The following is a 16,763-nucleotide window of genomic DNA, read 5'->3' as shown; positions in this document are numbered from 1 at the left end:
TCATCTCTGTGTGTGTCTCTCTCTCTCTTGCTCACTTGCTCGCTCGTGCCTTGTTTCTCCTGGGTACAATGTGAAATTGTTTTGATTTTTGTTGTTGTCTTGTAGATCAATCACAACGAGGAAGCCTCTTCACGTTCTTCCTGAACAACCCTCTAATGGCATTCCTGTTTGTCTCCGGATTATCAAGCATGCGCAAAAGTCTCTGGGACAAATGCCACGATTACCTTCGTAAAATCAACCGGGATATTGCACAACTCTTGACTCATTCCCGCTCCATAGGTATGTGCCAGCCTTGGAAGCCATCTTTTGTATTAAGCCTTCAGACCTGCCATGTTGACTACTGTGAGAAACTGGGAAGGGGGGGGGGATTGTATGGAGCCAGGGTGATATATAGTCAAAATAACATTCCTTTCTCAGAGAGTCAAGGACATCTTGCCCTGCACCTGGAGGGCTGGAACTGGGAGGCATCTCCAGTTGGGACGGTGCTTGGATTGGACCATGTGATGGACTTGTGGGTGCTGGGAAGGGACTTGGACTTTCCTTTGGGTGGGGAAAACCTGGGAGCTTTCAGATTCGGGTTTTTCCCAGATGTGCCGATATGACATCTCTAATAAAATGTAACTGCGAGGAATTTCAAGCCTCGGAGTTTCCTTTCGTTGGGGGGTGTTAGTTGGAACCCTGACATGAGGTGGCTTAGAATTCTGATTTTGATCTCCCGTGTTCCCGTGAGTGGTTTGAATGAAGAAGGGAGCGAACGTTGTGTGGTACACGTGTCAAGAGAACGTAGAGATGATAGAAAATATTTCTGAATCCTGGCAAAATGAAAACCACAAGAAACTCAAAGCAACGTACTGTATGTTGCTCATGTTAGATCAGTTGAGCTATTGTGTAGGTAACTTACCAGTTGATATATTGAAGGGAAGAGGTGGCTCAGTGGCTAAGTCGCTGAGCTTGTTGATCAAAAGGTGGGCAGTTCAGCGGTTCGAATCCCTAGTGCCGCGTAACGGGGTGAGCTCCCGTTCCTTGTCCCAGCTTCTGCCAACCTAGCAGTTTGAAAGCAGGTAAAACATGCCAGTAGAAAAAATAGGGACCACCTTTGTGGGACGGTAACAGCGTTCTGTGCGCCTTTGGCGTTGAGTCATGCCGGCCACATGACCACGGAGACGTCTTCGGACAGCGCTGGCTCTTCGGCTTTGAAATGGAGATGAGCACCGCCCCCTAGAGTCGGGAACAACTAGCACATATGTGCGAGGGGAACCTTTACCTTTATATTGAAGTAGGTTGTGTTAGGTAGAAGTTGAAGTACATCGTGTTAGGTATATGTTGAAGTAGGTTGTGTTAGATGTAGGTTGAATTAGATTGCGTTAGGCATAAACTGAAGTACATTGTATATTGACTTTTTTTCAGCACCATCGTAACTTCAAATGATTATAAATGAATGGTCATAAATTGAGGACTATCTGGTAATCTAATTTCAGTTTTCTCTCTTTCTTTTCCCCCTCATTATAGACCAGGCCTTTCTCCAGTTTTTTGGAGATGAATTCCTGCGCCTGCTTCTAACAAGGTTTATTTTCTGCTCAGCTACCATGAGAATGCACAAAATCTTCCGGGTATGACAATCTATCTATCTTTATCTTCCTTCCCTCCTTCCTTCCTTCCTTCCTTCCTTCCTTCCTTCCTTCCTTCCTTCCCTCCCTCCCTCCCTCCCTCCCTCCCTCCCTCCCTCCCTCCTTGTACCACCATTCTGATGTCCTTTTCAGAACTGTTGCGTTGCTCTTTTGTGGCCGTTTCCTTATTTTCCCTTCTTTTTCCTCCAGCAGGAAACGAGGAATTATCCCGAATCGTATCCTCAACTGCCCAGGGATGAAACGGTAGAAAATCCACACCTTCAGAAGCACATTTTGGAATTGGCTTCGATATTGGATGTCCGAAACGTATTTTTGGAGACTACCCTCGATGATTATTAAGTGCGGAGAAAAAAATACACACGGTCCGGAGGTTTTCACTGGAGGGTTTTTAACCCTCGCTGCAAAAAAAAACCAACATTTTTTTTTTGGGAAATGGTGCAGTTTTCTAAACGCGATCATCCACTCCACACACACAGAAACACAGGAATTTACTTGAGTTTTATTTTTGAACTTGACAGGTGTTGTTTTTTTTCTTTTTTTAAAAAAAAAGTAAAATGGAAAGGAGGAGGGGGCGCGCAGCTGTTCCATTCTGTGTGGGATTCAGTTTTGATAAAAAAAAAATAAAACAAACCTCTCCTCACGAAAAGTTTTACCATTTTAAGACTGAAAACAATCTGGTAGGTTTTGAAGCTCTCTCTCTTTTTTTTTTTGATTTGGAAGACATCGCTGGCCACGCAACAACAATAACACACACACACACACACAAACGCATGCTCTCCCTCGAGATTGAAAATGCAGCCAGTCACTTTTAAGCCCTCGTGTGCAAATTCTTTATTTTTGTACTGTTTTTAAAAATTTGAAAGCAAAAAAAAAAAAAAAGAGAAAAAAAAAGAAGAAGAGAGGAGGGTGAAAAAAAAAAATTCAGAAAATAATAATAATAATAATAATAATAGTAATCTATTCCCCAAAGATTTAAAAGCTGAACGGCGGGACTTCAAACGGTACAAAGCAGACAGCAATAAGCGTGAATTGAAGTCAATATGCTTCATCGAGTTGGGTAAACTTAAGCAAATGTAGCGCTGTCCATAAGTTTCTTTCTTTTTTTCTTTTTTTCTTTTTTCTTTTTTTCTTTTTTGAGAAAACAGCCTATATTGCATGTTGATGCTGGGCTTTATCCCTCAAAATCTAGAATTTTGGCCCGTGGCCCATTATCACCTCAAAAAGATTAACCCCCTTCTTGGTCTGTGCATTCCTTCAGTTTGGGCTTCAAGTCGTGAGCAAAAAATAAATTTTAAAAATGCCACCCCTTTCTCTGCACGTAACCGTTGTCAATCCTCGCTGCAATATTGGAAGGTTCTCTCATGACCCTTCTCCCCCAACCCTTCCACCTCAAACTTCTGAAAGAGCTTCTTTCATCCCATTCCTACTCCGATGGCAGAAGTTCAACCGGTGAAGAAAACAAAAGAGAACAATCACTGCCTCGCCTCTCTGCTCAAGCTGCTCAAAAGAGGGAAAAGTTTTAAGAGAGGACCCCTCATCTCACCTTCTTACTGCCAGGGAAAGATGTCCACTTTGCGGAGCTGTTGATAGACAAGAGGAAGACCAATAGGACTCGTGGGAGGATTGACCTCAAAAGTTTGATGAACTTTTGGGAAAAGGTGAGGAGGAGAAATCTGAAAAGGTTTCTCTTTGGAAGGGGAGGAGAAGAAGACAAGGGAGTTCTCACCCATGGGCTTCAGCATCTGGATTTTAAGGGACAGACAACTCAAGAACTGAGACCTATCTCCAAAGCTTCTCCAAAGCTTTCTTGGAAGGACCTCAAGTTTGCATTTCTTGGCCTCCTCCAATCCGTCTCCGGTGACTTGGACTTGACGTAGCTAGAACAACAATGGTCCCGAAGGACGAATTTTAACGCTCGTGGGCCCAGCGAAGAAGTCCTGTAGGATGGAAAATGGGACAAGCGTCTCAATCAAGATTGAGGAGGAGATCTGAGGAAATCAATCCGTGGGCTTGGTGTCCATGTGCTGCTGTTTTCAAAGATCCCATCCTATGCTTCCCCCCCCCCCACCACTCAAAAAAAGAGTACACTGATGAAATTCAATGTATTTGGACTAAACTAGAGCGAACGCACAATTCCACTTTTTTAAAGGGTGGGTAGGGAATCTCCGAGGAAGCATATTCCATAATATATGAAGGGGTGCTTTTGAAAAGTTGAGAAGATGACGTGAAAGAAATGGGGTCCTTCGGTAGCTAGGATGGAAGGAGGCTGGAAGGAGGAGAGCTGAGGAAGGAGGACTCCCTTCCCTTGGTCTGGATGTCCAAGGAAATACGGTTTTTTTATCTCAATGTCTGCTTCTTCCAAGGGTCCTACAAGCTGCTTTGCAAGCGAGGACACTTCTTAAAGAAGAAGTAGCAAGGTTGGGAATAATTGGTTGCCGTTTGGAAGAAAGGCAACCTCGGGAGGGATAACAGGATGGTGCCTTAGGTCGGGCCTAAAGTGCAATGAAGATGATATTATAGATGTTGAGTTTTTTCTTTTTTTTTTATCTTGCTCTTTTGAGGAAGAAAAAAAAGAAAGGGAGGAGAAGGAAGAAGGAAGGAGGTAGTTCTGGTTTTGAAATGCCTTCATTGTTGACTTGGCAATCAAATAAGCGGCTTCATAGCAAACTCTGTTTTTAATGGCGTTCGGTTTGGTCTAGGCGCAGTGCATTTCCTTCTGTGGTGCTTTGTGATTTCCGCAGCGGTGCAGCCACGCATCCGTCCCACCTGTGCTCCGCCTGCCGAGTTGTAAATGTGTACGTGTGCATGTAAATATGTAGATATATTTATAAATAAGGAAGACCTCGGAACCGTGGTTGTACAATTATTATTATTATTATTATTATTTTTTAAAGTTTAGGTAGGTCCTGAACCCAAGCCACGCCCTCAAGGTGACGTCGTTAAGAAATGCTCTTCAGGTTGTCACGAGTCCAACAACCTGTTGACCTGTCCGCCCGGATGCTTCAACCCCCCTCATGGCTAGGTTCTTTGGGTGTCCTTCCAAGTTGACCTCCAATGAGGTCGTTCTGGAAGATGTTTGATTATAAAGACATCACCATTTTCTCAGAAGCATCTTCGTTGGAGTTCAACGTTTGGCTTGGTGTCTCTAGTTACATGATGATGGTAGGATTGTGCTGTGGTCTTGCTCCATCTGGCCTTAGTATCATCTGGCTTGGCTCTGCATACCCATGGAAGGGAGAACTTTACTAGTGCACTTTCTACTGACCTAATGTCCTCCAGATGTCACCGAAGGGTGGGGAAACTTGAAGTCCACAGATGTTTAGGACACCAGTCAAGGAGGTCTATCTTACTGTATCCGCTGGTACGTGTAGGTCACAAGCATAAAGTTATGGATAAGGCCTTGAAAGAGAAGACACTCACTTTTAACCACAGAAGGTCTCTAGTTTTGACCTTGGTTTGACATCCCGGTGGGCGAGGAGAGGAATTTAAGTGCCTGATTCTCTAGAGATGGTAACTTCTGCTTTGCCATCAGCATTGGGTGCTCTAGAAAAACCAGATTTCAAGGAAAGGACACCTATTTTAAGTTCCCAGCGACACCTGGCGCGTTTTAGTTGTCTGTCTGTCTTTCTGATGCGTAGATTTCAGACATGGTCCTTACGAAAACTTAATGAAGTTTGATGCTGAAAAAAGCTAAATGAGAAGAAATCTTGAAAGGGGGGTATTCTGATGAGACAGTGCTGGAGCGGTTCGTTTTCTTTTTCAGTTTTACTTGGAACCATGCCCTCAGCTCTCCTTTGAAGATAGGTAGAGGTCTTGCCTTTGAGATATTAACAAAGGATTTGTGAGGAAGAAACGTTTTGAGAAATCGGACCTGCTTATCCTGTTGTTGTAGGGCTTGTGTGAAGGAAAAGGGTGGATTTGGACATCAAGACGGGGAGAAATCTCTTTATTGCATTCTTGCAAAGGTGACTGTGCCGACACCTCGATTGCTTTAATTGCCGAAATTTTTGTTGGCTCTGGTGTCCCTCCCCAGATCACAATTCCGTGCCGTGCTGTCTTTCACCGGGCCTTTCAGCGAAGATGGGAAATAGCTTGAAAGCAAAGATAAGACATCTTAACCAAGATGGGACCAAAGCCTTGTTAAATAGAATGTAAATATCTACCAGAGCTTAAGCACAACAAACCAGCTTTTCTTTCTTTGTCCTGTCGAGGCAGCTAAATAGACATGTGCAGGTATAAAGGGAGAATAAAGCAGCAACAAACAATGCTTCCTAGGATAAGCAAACACTAATTTATTACTTTCAAGGAGGCATCTTTCTAGTCAAATTTAACATTATTCATAGTGTTCTAATGTGTTATAGGTCCCTCCCTCCCTCCCTCCTTCCGTTTCCTTCCTTCCTTCCCTTCCTCCTTCCCTATTTCCCTCCTTTCTTCCTTCCCTCCCTCCTTCCTTCCGCTTCCCTCTTTCCTTCCCTCCCTCCTTCCTTCCCTGTTTCGTCCCTCTGTCCCTTCCTTCCTTCCTTCCTTCCTTCCTTCCTTCCTTCCTTCCTTCCTTCCTTCCTTCCTTCCCCAATGTTCAAAGCAAAATGCTTCATAAACCATTCTTGATACGTCCTTTTTCAGCTTGTCTTTTATTGGCGGTTTAGAATTCTAGTAACGACAAGGCCTCACGATCAATTCAAGATCTGGGCCCCCCTTTTTCTTTTCTTTTTTTAAGCCTACCCTTTGGTAGCACTTTTGCATGGTTCCGTGTATTTTGTTTGTTTCTATGAGTCTTGTAATCCTCTTTGAGTGGCACATGCTTGGACTTCATTGTATTTTTTTTAAAAAAAAATGTGGTATGGTCTCAGCCGTTGCAATCCTCTTTTAAGCCCTTTGATGGCGTGGGAACGTTTACAGAAATTTAGCACTGAACCCCGCTGCACACTTTAAAAAAAAAACAAAAAACACCACAACTACCACAACCTGTTGTTTCCATTGGCCGATATTTGCTGAGTAATACGATGAGTTGAGTCAGATTTAGAACAGATTTAATTAAAATCTTCAAGTTGGCGAGGGACTTTCTGGATATTCATCTTTCGGTTTGTGGATAACTTAATATGGACCCAATGTAGTGCTAACAGCTTAGAGCGAGAGAGAGAGAGAGAAAGAAAGAAAGATAAATATAGAAAGGATATCTTTTTCAGACACTAATGTTCCAGTAAGATAGGATTTGCACTATAATTCAAACCAACTTGCAGGAACTAAAATGCTAGCATGCATTTCTCGATTTGAATCTTGGTAGGGCACTCTTATCGCCTTGTGCTTATTATTAGCAATTATTATTTTCTTCGGTTTGAGTTTTTTTTTTTCTCTTTAAAAAAAGAAAATGAAAGCGGACTTCTTCTTTTTTTTAAACACCATGCCTGGTTTTTGTTCCTAAAAAACGCACCCCGTATTTGGAACTCGTGATAAAAACCTTTTTTTTTGCCTTCTTAGTGGTAAAAAAAATAATAATTATCTAGGCAACGCTAGTCTGTAACCGACTTGTTATTGAAGTGTGACACAAGTGGTAGAGAGTACATACCCACAACTGTTTTTCTCTTAGCATCTCCGCTAAAGGGATGGAAGCACAACCGTTTTTACATTGGCCGAACTCGTTCGAAGTGCTGCTATTCTGTAGTGCATGTCGTCTTGCTGTACATACATTGCTCCTGTCCACGGTGCCATTTTTGATACCCTACCATGTCTTGGTGCCAACCTATCCATGTGACGACTTGAGATTTCTACAACATTCCTGATCTGACACTCTTATATTATTATTTTTTTTCCCCTCCTCCCCGATGACTGAGAATTTTTCCGGGTGGGGTGGGGGTATTCTGCTTTACGTCCTTGTAAATGGTTACCCACCCACCCTTCCTCGACCTGCCAAGAATGAATGGCACCTGTGCCATAAGGTCCAGTTGATGTGGAAATGGGTTTCCTGTAATCCTTGTTACACGTGTCTGTTCTGACGTTATCGGAATCCTGTAAGCCATATAGCTTATTCATCCATCTGTCCTTTTTGTTTTCTTTTTTGTTCTTTCGAATTTTTCTCTCCCCGTCGGTTGGCCGATTGTTGATCATTCACACTGTGGTTTGTGCTGGTGTCTTTTTTTTTTTTTTCCTAAAGGGTTCAACACTTTTTTTTTTTGCTTTTTGAGCACGATATGGGGCAACTTCTGTAGTGTCTATCGACAGCTCCCCATGGTCAACTCTCTCCAAGATAACAGTGATCACTTAATATCGCAGAAATGAGGGAGGGAGTGGGGAAAAGACTCGTTAAAGAAAGGATGCCAAGGGACAAAAATGAAATGAATGACCCAAAATTTAAAAAGAAATTAAAATGACTTCACATAATTTGTTGAATTGGCCCCATGGCGATTGGCCGTGTTGAGTTGGCTGCGGTGGAGTTGCCCCATTCCGTCGTCCGTCGGCGTCTTTCGATTTGACGAGTTGTGGGAAGACGGTTTCCATCCCGTCCGAATTTTTCAACCAAACACTGTGATCCTCTCTAGAGAGAGACCCCACACAGCGTCCATGGGGACGAGAAACACTTGTCAAGAACCAACCCACATACCTGGCTTTTCCGTCACCCGAGAAGAAGGGTTTTGCTCTTGGTGTATTGAAGATTTTTTTCCATGCCGGTTATGTTCACTTAGAATGTGAATACATTCGTTGGTTGTGTATAAATGGGTTTTTTTGTATCGAGCCCCACTCGGATTATATGTATAACCAATATACAATAAACATATTTGCTTAATGCTGTTGTCAATTCGTAAAGCATTCCGGGCCTGCTCTCGAGTTGCCATTGGTGGGGGGGGGGAAACTGATGGAGCAACATGGCAGCAACCATGGTAGCACATTCCACGCATATCTTTCTCAAGGCCGCAGCCTGTTGTGGCCCGTCAGCGGCCTGTGCAGCTAGTAGCTGATTCCGACAGCGAGGAGGCTGGTGTGGTGCTGCGCGAGCAGCCTGTGCAGCTGGCACTCGAGTCAGACAATGAGGAGGCTGGAGAAGATGTGGTGCCAGAGGCCTTCAGAACCTCCAGAAGCTCCTATAAGTGAAGAGGAAGAAGAGGAGGAGCCTCTTCTCGATGCATGAGCGCGCAGAGCTGCTAAAAGGCAGGAGTGGCTCCTCAGGAGGCGGTCTCCTCGAGAGTAAGGCTTGAGGCTAATTGGCCACTCCCTTAGCCTATTTCAGGAAGGAGGATGACTGATGCAATTTGCAGGAGACAACTTGTTCGCATTCCTTTGTGTTTGGATTTTGTTTCTCTTACCAGTTTCCTGCAAATTGTTTCTGGGCAGTCTGCCAACCACAGTAAGATCACAGTTATTATTGTTTGGATTTGTTTCTTGGTTCGGAATAGACTGATTTAAATTAGTAAACTAGGGTTTGTACGGACTTTGTGTGTGCTGCATTCTTTGGGGTCCGTAGCTGGGGCAGAACACAGCCTCGGTTATCAAAGCTAGCAGCATGTTGCTCAGCACTCATGTTGCTGAGTGAGAAATTGGTTAAGGGAGTTTTGCCCTGTTTTACAACTTTTCTTGTCACGTTTGTTAACTGGATCACTGCAGTGGTTCAATTAGGAACATGGTTGTTAAGTGAATCTGGCTTGTCAAAACGTGATCCCATGACCCCGGGACACTGCAACCGTCATAAATATGAGTCAGTCGTCAAGCATCCAAATGTAAATAACATGACCAAGGCGATGGTACAGTAATCATAAGTCTTATTCTATTCCATTCTATTCCATTCCATTCCATTCCATATTTTCTGTTCTGTTCTGTTCTGTTCTGTTCTGTTCTGTTCTGTTCTATTCTATTCTATTCTATTCTATTCTATTCTATTCTATTCTATTCTATTCTATTCCATTCCATTCCATTCCATTCCATTCCATTCCATTCCATTCCATTCCATTGCATTGCATTGCATTGCATTGCATTGCATTGCATCCCATTCCATATTTTCTATTCTGTTCTGTTCTAGTCTAGTCCAATCCATGCCATTCCATTCCATATTTTCTGTTCTGTTCTATTCTGTTCTATCCTATCCTATCCTATCCTATTCTATTCTATTCCATTGCATCCCATTCCATATTTTCTATTCTGTTCTTTTCTAGTCTAGTCCAGTCCATGCCATGCCATTCCATATTTTCTGATCTATTCTATTCTATTCTATTCTATTCTATTCTATTCTATTCTATTCTATTCTATTCTATTCTATTCTATTCTATTCTATTCCATTCCATTCCATTCCATTCCATTCCATTCCATTCCATTGCATCCCATTCCATATTTTCTATTCTGTTCTTTTCTAGTCTAGTCCAGTCCATGCCATGCCATTCCATATTTTCTGATCTATTCTATTCTATTCTATTCTATTCTATTCTATTCTATTCTATTCTATTCTATTCTATTCTATTCTATTCCATTCCATTCCATTCCATTCCATTCCATTCCATTGCATCCCATTGCATCCCATTCCATATTTTCTGTTCTGTTCTGTTCTGTTCTGTTCTGTTCTGTTCTAGTCTAGTCCAGGCCATGCCATGCCATGCCATGCCATATTTTCTATTCTATTCTATTCTATTCTATTCTATTCTATTCTATTCTATTCTATTCTATTCTATTCTATTCCATTCCATTCCATTCCATTCCATTCCATTGCATCCCATTCCATATTTTCTGTTCTGTTCTGTTCTGTTCTAGTCTAGTCCAGGCCATGCCATGCCATTCCATTCCATATTTTCTGGTCTGTTCTGTTCTATTCCATTGCATCCCATTCCATATTTTCTATTCTATTCTGTTCTGTTCTGTTCTGTTCTGTTCTAGTCTAGTCCAATGGACTCCCAATTCCCAGAATTCCCCAGCCAGCCTTCTTTTAAGATGCATACATGATTAACCTTGCTGCCTTAAATCGTAAGGCGTTTTTTGTTTTGGGGGTGGGGGTGGGGGTTGCAAGATGAGAGTCAACGACGCATCCCTCTTTGACATTCTTGGCCAAACCATCATCCGTAGTCCCAAGACCTGGGGAAAAAAAAAAAATGATGCTTAAACGCCAGCTCCTTCTCCAACCTGGCGCCCTCCCTATGAGCCGCGGGCGCCCCAGCCTCCCGCTGAATGGCAAGTGGGTGACGTAAGCAGCCTCTTTGGCCCCGCCTTTTGCCGCTCCACCTCCCTATCACGCGAGGGGGCGCGGCCTCCCGGGGCCGCACCCCCTTTAGAACCAGCGCTTCCGTGTGTGTGTGTGTATATATATGTCTGTCTTTTTTTAAAACTCCCTTTTACGTCACTTCCGCCGACGGTTAATCAGGCCTCCGACGTCACTTCCGCTTCCGCTCTTGGTCGAGTTTCACCTTCTGTCACCATCAGCTGGTGAGTCGCTTCCTTCGGCGTCGTTCGTGACCTATTTTTATTTTTATTTTCTTTTTCGGGCTTGAGGCCCGGTAGGCCGCTTCGGGGTAATCCGGTCGACGACAGGTTAAGCCAGCTTGCTTTCTCTCTCTCCCCCCCCCTTTTTTTTTGTGTGTGTGGTGTTTGTTAAGCCGGTGCGCGTATTGTCCAGAGATTACGGTAGTCGGTTTTCTCTGTTTGAGCGCACTGCCCCCCCCCACCATTGGTGCCCTCATTTTAGGGTAAATACGGTAACCAGGAAACCAGGAGGCTTCCATAAAGGGAAACGGAGGGCTTTGAATTCTTGGGGTAACCGGTCAAATAGGGTGCATGGGGGGGAGGGGGGGAAAGAGGAGGAAGCCCCCACCCCCCACTTCCTAAGCCCTCTTTCTCCTAGGCCAAGGGTGGGCAATTGTGGCTCTTTTTTACAACCTGTGGACTTCAACTCCCAGAATTCCTGAGACAGCTTGGCTGTCTCAGGAATTCTGGGAGTTGAAGTCCACAGGTTGTAAAAAAGAGCCACAATTGCCCACCCTTGGCCTAGGATGTCTTGGCCTTTCAGTGGCTCCTAGGCGGGGAGGGGGGCAAAATAGATGAGGTCCCCCCCCCACAACAGGTGGTGAAACCCAGGTTAGCCACAACCCGGTTGGGTTGGGTTGGGTTGGGGGGGTCTCATCGCGCCCAGGTGACCAACCCACCCGCCCACCCCCAATTGGAAAGGTCTGCTTTGCACAAGGAAAAGGCAACAGTTGGTGGGGGGAGCGGGCGGAGAAGAGGTTCCCGCAACCCCTTGAACCCTCTTGGCTTCTTCTGCCTGGTTTAGGGGCATTGCGTGAAGGCAGCCCCTGGGTAATTTTAGGAGGGTTGCTCTGTGTTGTCTGTGTGTGTTTAGATGGATGGATGGATAGATGATGGAGGAGAGGGACAGAGATAGATAGACAGATTACAGGCAGATAGACAAACAGACACATAGATAGATAGGATGATACATAGACAGCCAGACAGATAGACACAGAGATAGATAGATAGATAGATAGATAGATAGATAGATAGATAGATAGATAGGATGATAGACAGACAGACAGACAGATAGATGATAGACAGACAGACACATAGATAGATAAGATGATAGACAGACAGACAGACACACACACACACAGAGAGAGAGAGAGAGAGAGAGAGAGAGAGAGAGAGAGATGATAGACAGACAGACAGACAGATGATAGACAGAGACACATAGATATCTAGGATGGTAGACAGACAGACACAGCTAGATAGATAGATAGATAGACAGACACAAAGATAGATAGACAGACAGACTGACAGACACAGAGATAGATAGACAGACACAGAGATAGATAGACAGACACAGATAGACAGACAGATAGATATAGATATATGGGTGTGTACAGTTAATATCTCGGGTTTCTTCCCGTGTAATTGTAAACGTATCCTTAAAAGGGTGTATTAAAAAGATATATGGGTATATATACATATACACTACACACACATACATATATGAATTGCTATGTTTATATGTTTTGCATGGGTATATAAATGTAAGAGTTGCTCTTTGTGTGTGTATACACATATATACACAGGCATGTATATGCGTATATACATATATATGAGGATTGCTATGTGTGGGTTACCATATGCTATGTGTCTATATATAATGTATAGAGAAGAGATTTAAATTGTGTGTGTGACATATATGCATAAATGTGTGTGTGCGTGTTTGTGTATGTCTATTTAATCTATATCTCTATATAAACAGAGAGAGAAAAAAAGGTGGTGCTATGTTGACTTAAAGCTTAGCTTATTTTTCATGCTGTGTGACTTTTCTTGATGTTGACTGGTTTAGCAAAAATATGTGCTGAAAGGAGAGCAAAGAAGCTGGACATATTCTGGACACCGGAAGAAAAAACAAAAGGTCCCATTTCCCGGTTATTTCTATTTTCTTCCCCGCCTCACCTCCTTTTGCTGTAGGTTTGATTAACTTGGGGAGTCCATATCAATACATGAAATTCAAGCACTGATTTAGTTGTATTTATTCCTGGATTCAGTGGTCTCCCTTTCCTTACTGAACTTAAATTAACTCCCCCTCCCCAATGCAATAACCTGTTGAGGTCAGGTAAGCTAAGGAATAGGTACTGGTGCAAAGGTTCATGTCCAAGTGGGTTTTTGAGCATCTTACTCAAATTCTCTGCTCTCTCTGGACCAAGCTAAACCATTTTTGGAGTCATGGAATTCCAAAGCTAAGCTCACATATATAACCATTTCCCAGACTTGCATAACTAATTCTTCCAATTATGGAGTCTTCTGGAAGATAAGCTACAACCCGACACAGTCTTCTTAACCTTAAGTGCATCAGGAGCGCATTTGAAATCTTTCTCCTCCTGTCATCTTGCTTTATTACTACTGCTTTCCTTCAGCACTGCCATTATAAGAGAGAGAGGAGTGTATTTTTAGGCATTAGAAATGAAGCTTCTCATTGCCATTAGTTCTTCTGCTTTCAGAATGAGAACAGAGTGCCAAATTTGGAATTGTGATCTCCAGGGAGACGTTATCCCTGATGGTGATTATGTGAAACCCAAGTGTTCAATATTTGGTTTCTGTACCTTATAAAACACCACTAAACGTCTTGATATAGTCATATTTAACATAGTATGGCAAAAAAAAAAAAAAACCCTTGGTATGGTTTAAGAGCCAAGGTGGCGCAGTGGTTAGAGTGCAGTACTGCAAGCTACTTCAGCTGACTGCTAGCTGCACTTCAGCAGTTCAAATCTCACCGGTTCAAGGTTGACTCAGCCTTCCGTCCTTCCGAGGTGGGTAAAATGAGGACCCAGATTGTTGGGGGCAATAGGCTGACTCTGTAAACCGCTTAGAGAAGTCTGTAAAAGCACTGTGAAGCAGTATATAAGTCTAAGGGCTATTGCAGGTTAACTCTGCCCACTGCCAGCAGTTTGATTCTGAGAGGCTCAAGGTTGCCTCAGCCTTCCATCCTTCTTGAGGTCGATAAAATGAGGACCCAGATTGTTGGGGGCAATATGCTGACTCTGTAAACTGCTTAGAGAAGGTTGTAAAAGCACCGTGAAGCGGTATATAAGTCTAAGGGCTGTTGCTATTGCTATCTCAAAATTACTCTGGTCTCTGATGAGAGATCAGTATTTCAGTGCGGCAGTATTTAGTGTCAGGCAGCTTTTGCAGAGTTGCCTGGAACACCGTGAATTATTCATAGTGGTTTATATTGGTATCAGGTAGGTAGGTAGCCTGAGCTCACGAGAAGCTTATTGCCTTTATATGCTTGGTGAAAAGGCTGTCCTTCAGCTGATGGATCCTGCATTGGTAGGTTTATTTTTTTGCTATAACAATAAACCAGGGTTTATTGTTTAAACCCTGGTGCACCTCAACGGGAGAATCCCTCCGATATCTCAAACCAGCAAAAACCCAAGGTGTTGAGAAAGAGCCATCCTGTATTACAGTAATATCTTCCATATATTCTAATGCTTTTTGTGATTTTTTTTTGTTTGGTCTTAGTCACGCCCTTGCTTTGAACAAACCCTGTTTGTTGTTGTAAAACTGGATTTTTCCTTCTGGTTGTGAAGAAACATCCTTTCTTTTCAGGCTTAACTGTACAGAAAAAAACAGCCAGCTGGAAATTGGCAAGAAATGTATAACTTTGATTCAGTTGACAAGATGACATCACCATCAAGTTTTGATTGGAGCTAGTTTGGTCTAGTGGTTAAAGGCTCCGGGCGAGATTATGAGTTCAAGTCCTGTATTAGTTGTGAATTGAAAGCCAGCTGGGTGACTTTGGGCCAGTCCTTCTCTTTCAGCCCACCTAACCCACCTTCAGCCCACCTTTTTCAACCTACCTAAAAAGGTTGTTAGGAGGAAGATGCGTTGGATATGTTTGCTGACATGAATTATTTGTAAAACTAGTAAAGGCAGTTATGAAATATTTTTCTTGCCCTAAATTAATAGACAAATTCTTTTTAAGCTATCCTTGCTGAATGTTATATGAGATCCTTCTTAATGTTCCTGTTAAGGAATTCGCAGAGCAACCCTTGAGTAGCAAGGGTGTGCACATGAAAGCGATTGAGACTGGTTACAAAATAAACACAGCCAACCCACAGATACACTGAGTTGTGTTTACTAGGAAATAGTAATAAGGCACAGTCCAATAAACAGTCCAGGTCATACACAGATAAGCAGTAGATAGTTAAACAATAGTCCAGGGATAATCCAATAACAAAGTCTTCTTACCAGTCGTTGTAGTCATACACAATAATCAGTTCTTCTGTATTTGCAAACAGTAGCAAAACATAGCAAAGAGCAGTATCGATCAGCAAAGAGAGACAAACCATGTTTCTTGCTTCCTCTTAAGGACATTGGCTACAGAGCTAACCAATCAGTATGATGCAATACAGCAATACAGCAGTCTTAAAGCTATAATGATGGTTTATACTGTATATTGCCAACGCAACAAGTTAGGTAAAATCATTTCCTAACAGTTCCCCTCCCCAGCTGATTGAAATACTTGACTAGGACCAAATAGATTATTAAAGGAACAATAAAGAATTGGATCCATTAAAAAAAAACACCACCTGCGTCCTCATTGGCTAAACTGCTTGCAGTCGATCAAATTCTGTTGGGGTGAAGACTACAGTTCAAAAAAAGATTTTGATTATTCTGTACGTAGAGTTCATGGCCTTAAAGTGATTTTCGTAAATACCTTGATGATAATGCATGTGTGATGGTGGTGTCCAGTTTCCAAAAAATTTCTTCTTCTTTTTTTTTTAATCTACCAGCACGATTGGATTATGAGCCCCTTGAGGGAACGGAGCTGATTGAATGGAAGATTCCTGCCGTCCATTGCTGGGGGGCATCTGAGTGAGGGGAGCTTTTGGTTTCTGAATGCCGGGCACCCTATCCAGAAGAAGATGTTTGCCAAACTGAAGAAGAAGATTGCTGATGAGGCTGCTACTACCCCACGGCCTGGGGGGCTAGCCAGGATGCCCAGATCGATCAGCAAAGAATCTGTCACGTCAGCAGGAGCAGAGTCGGGGGACGATTTCGTAAGTGTCAGAGGTGGTCATAAATTGTTTCTGTAAATATTTTCCCAGCCCTTTTTTTGACTCGTGTGGTAGACAGGTCTTCAATGGAAGGCAGGTTGGTAGCCATTGTCCTTTCTGCAGTTCTAATTATCCTCTGAAGTCTGTGTCTGTCTTGTTGGGTTGCAGAACCAAACCAGACAGTTATAGAGGTGCAGAAAATAGCTCATATTACTTAGTGTGACTAATGCTTCCTAACATTGGTAAAGGACTCAACCGATCTGTTGGGAGAAGTTTGTAAAAAACATGAAATGAGTCGGTGCTTTCCTTACTCCTAGAGGTAGATTAGTCCATGAGGAGTTGGTTTCGGTGAGTTCTAGTCCCACCATAAGCATGAAAGCCAGCTGGGTAACTTTGGGCCAATCACCAGGAGACAGTTTTAGTCCCACCTAAAGCAGGCTGGATGATTCACTCTCAACCCAATCCACCTCACAGGGTTGTTGTTTTGTGGAGAGAAAAATGAGGAGGAGGAGAGAATATTATCGCCCAATGCCAGATGCAAGAAGGGGGAAAATCGTTTAAAATTGTTATTGTTATTGATAGTAAAGTTGGGATAAAAAGAAATTAAGGAAAAGGGGGATAGTATCCAAACTTTTTGTTTAAT

At 43.0% G+C, this 16,763-nt stretch overlaps 2 protein-coding genes across 17 annotated transcripts in view; both read left to right on the top strand.

Annotated features, from left to right (window-relative positions):
- The window catches only part of SCAI (suppressor of cancer cell invasion), a 37,660-nt gene extending 35,265 nt beyond the window's left edge, over nucleotides 1–2,395 (top strand). For 7 of the 13 annotated variants that reach the window (XM_087879952.1, XM_087879948.1, XM_087879950.1 and 4 more), the window contains 3 exons: nucleotides 106–279; nucleotides 1,510–1,610; nucleotides 1,818–2,395. In XM_087879952.1, coding sequence (XP_087736078.1) covers nucleotides 106–279; nucleotides 1,510–1,610; nucleotides 1,818–1,967 — 425 coding nt within the window. In that variant the 3' untranslated portion in view covers nucleotides 1,968–2,395. The remainder of the gene's footprint in view (nucleotides 1–105; nucleotides 280–1,509; nucleotides 1,611–1,817) is intronic. The other 6 variants (XM_087879949.1, XM_087879951.1, XM_087879947.1 and 3 more) reach the window with 2 other exon arrangements.
- An 8,467-nt stretch (nucleotides 2,396–10,862) lies between these two features.
- The window catches only part of GOLGA1 (golgin A1), a 29,426-nt gene continuing 23,525 nt past the window's right edge, over nucleotides 10,863–16,763 (top strand). Inside the window, exons 1-3 of one of the 4 annotated variants that reach the window (XM_087879945.1) lie at nucleotides 10,997–11,129; nucleotides 12,907–12,975; nucleotides 15,857–16,123. In XM_087879945.1, the coding sequence (XP_087736071.1) occupies nucleotides 15,989–16,123 (135 nt within the window). In that variant the 5' untranslated portion in view covers nucleotides 10,997–11,129; nucleotides 12,907–12,975; nucleotides 15,857–15,988. Of the gene's footprint in view, nucleotides 11,130–11,282; nucleotides 11,352–12,906; nucleotides 12,976–15,856; nucleotides 16,124–16,763 lie in introns of those variants that run through there. The other 3 variants (XM_087879943.1, XM_087879944.1, XM_087879946.1) reach the window with 3 other exon arrangements.

This window comes from Pantherophis guttatus, chromosome 16 (genome assembly GCF_059756535.1).
Source record: "Pantherophis guttatus breed Tessera chromosome 16, ASM5975653v1, whole genome shotgun sequence".
Taxonomy (NCBI): domain Eukaryota; kingdom Metazoa; phylum Chordata; class Lepidosauria; order Squamata; family Colubridae; genus Pantherophis; species Pantherophis guttatus.
This window is presented reverse-complemented; position numbering and strand designations above follow the sequence as displayed.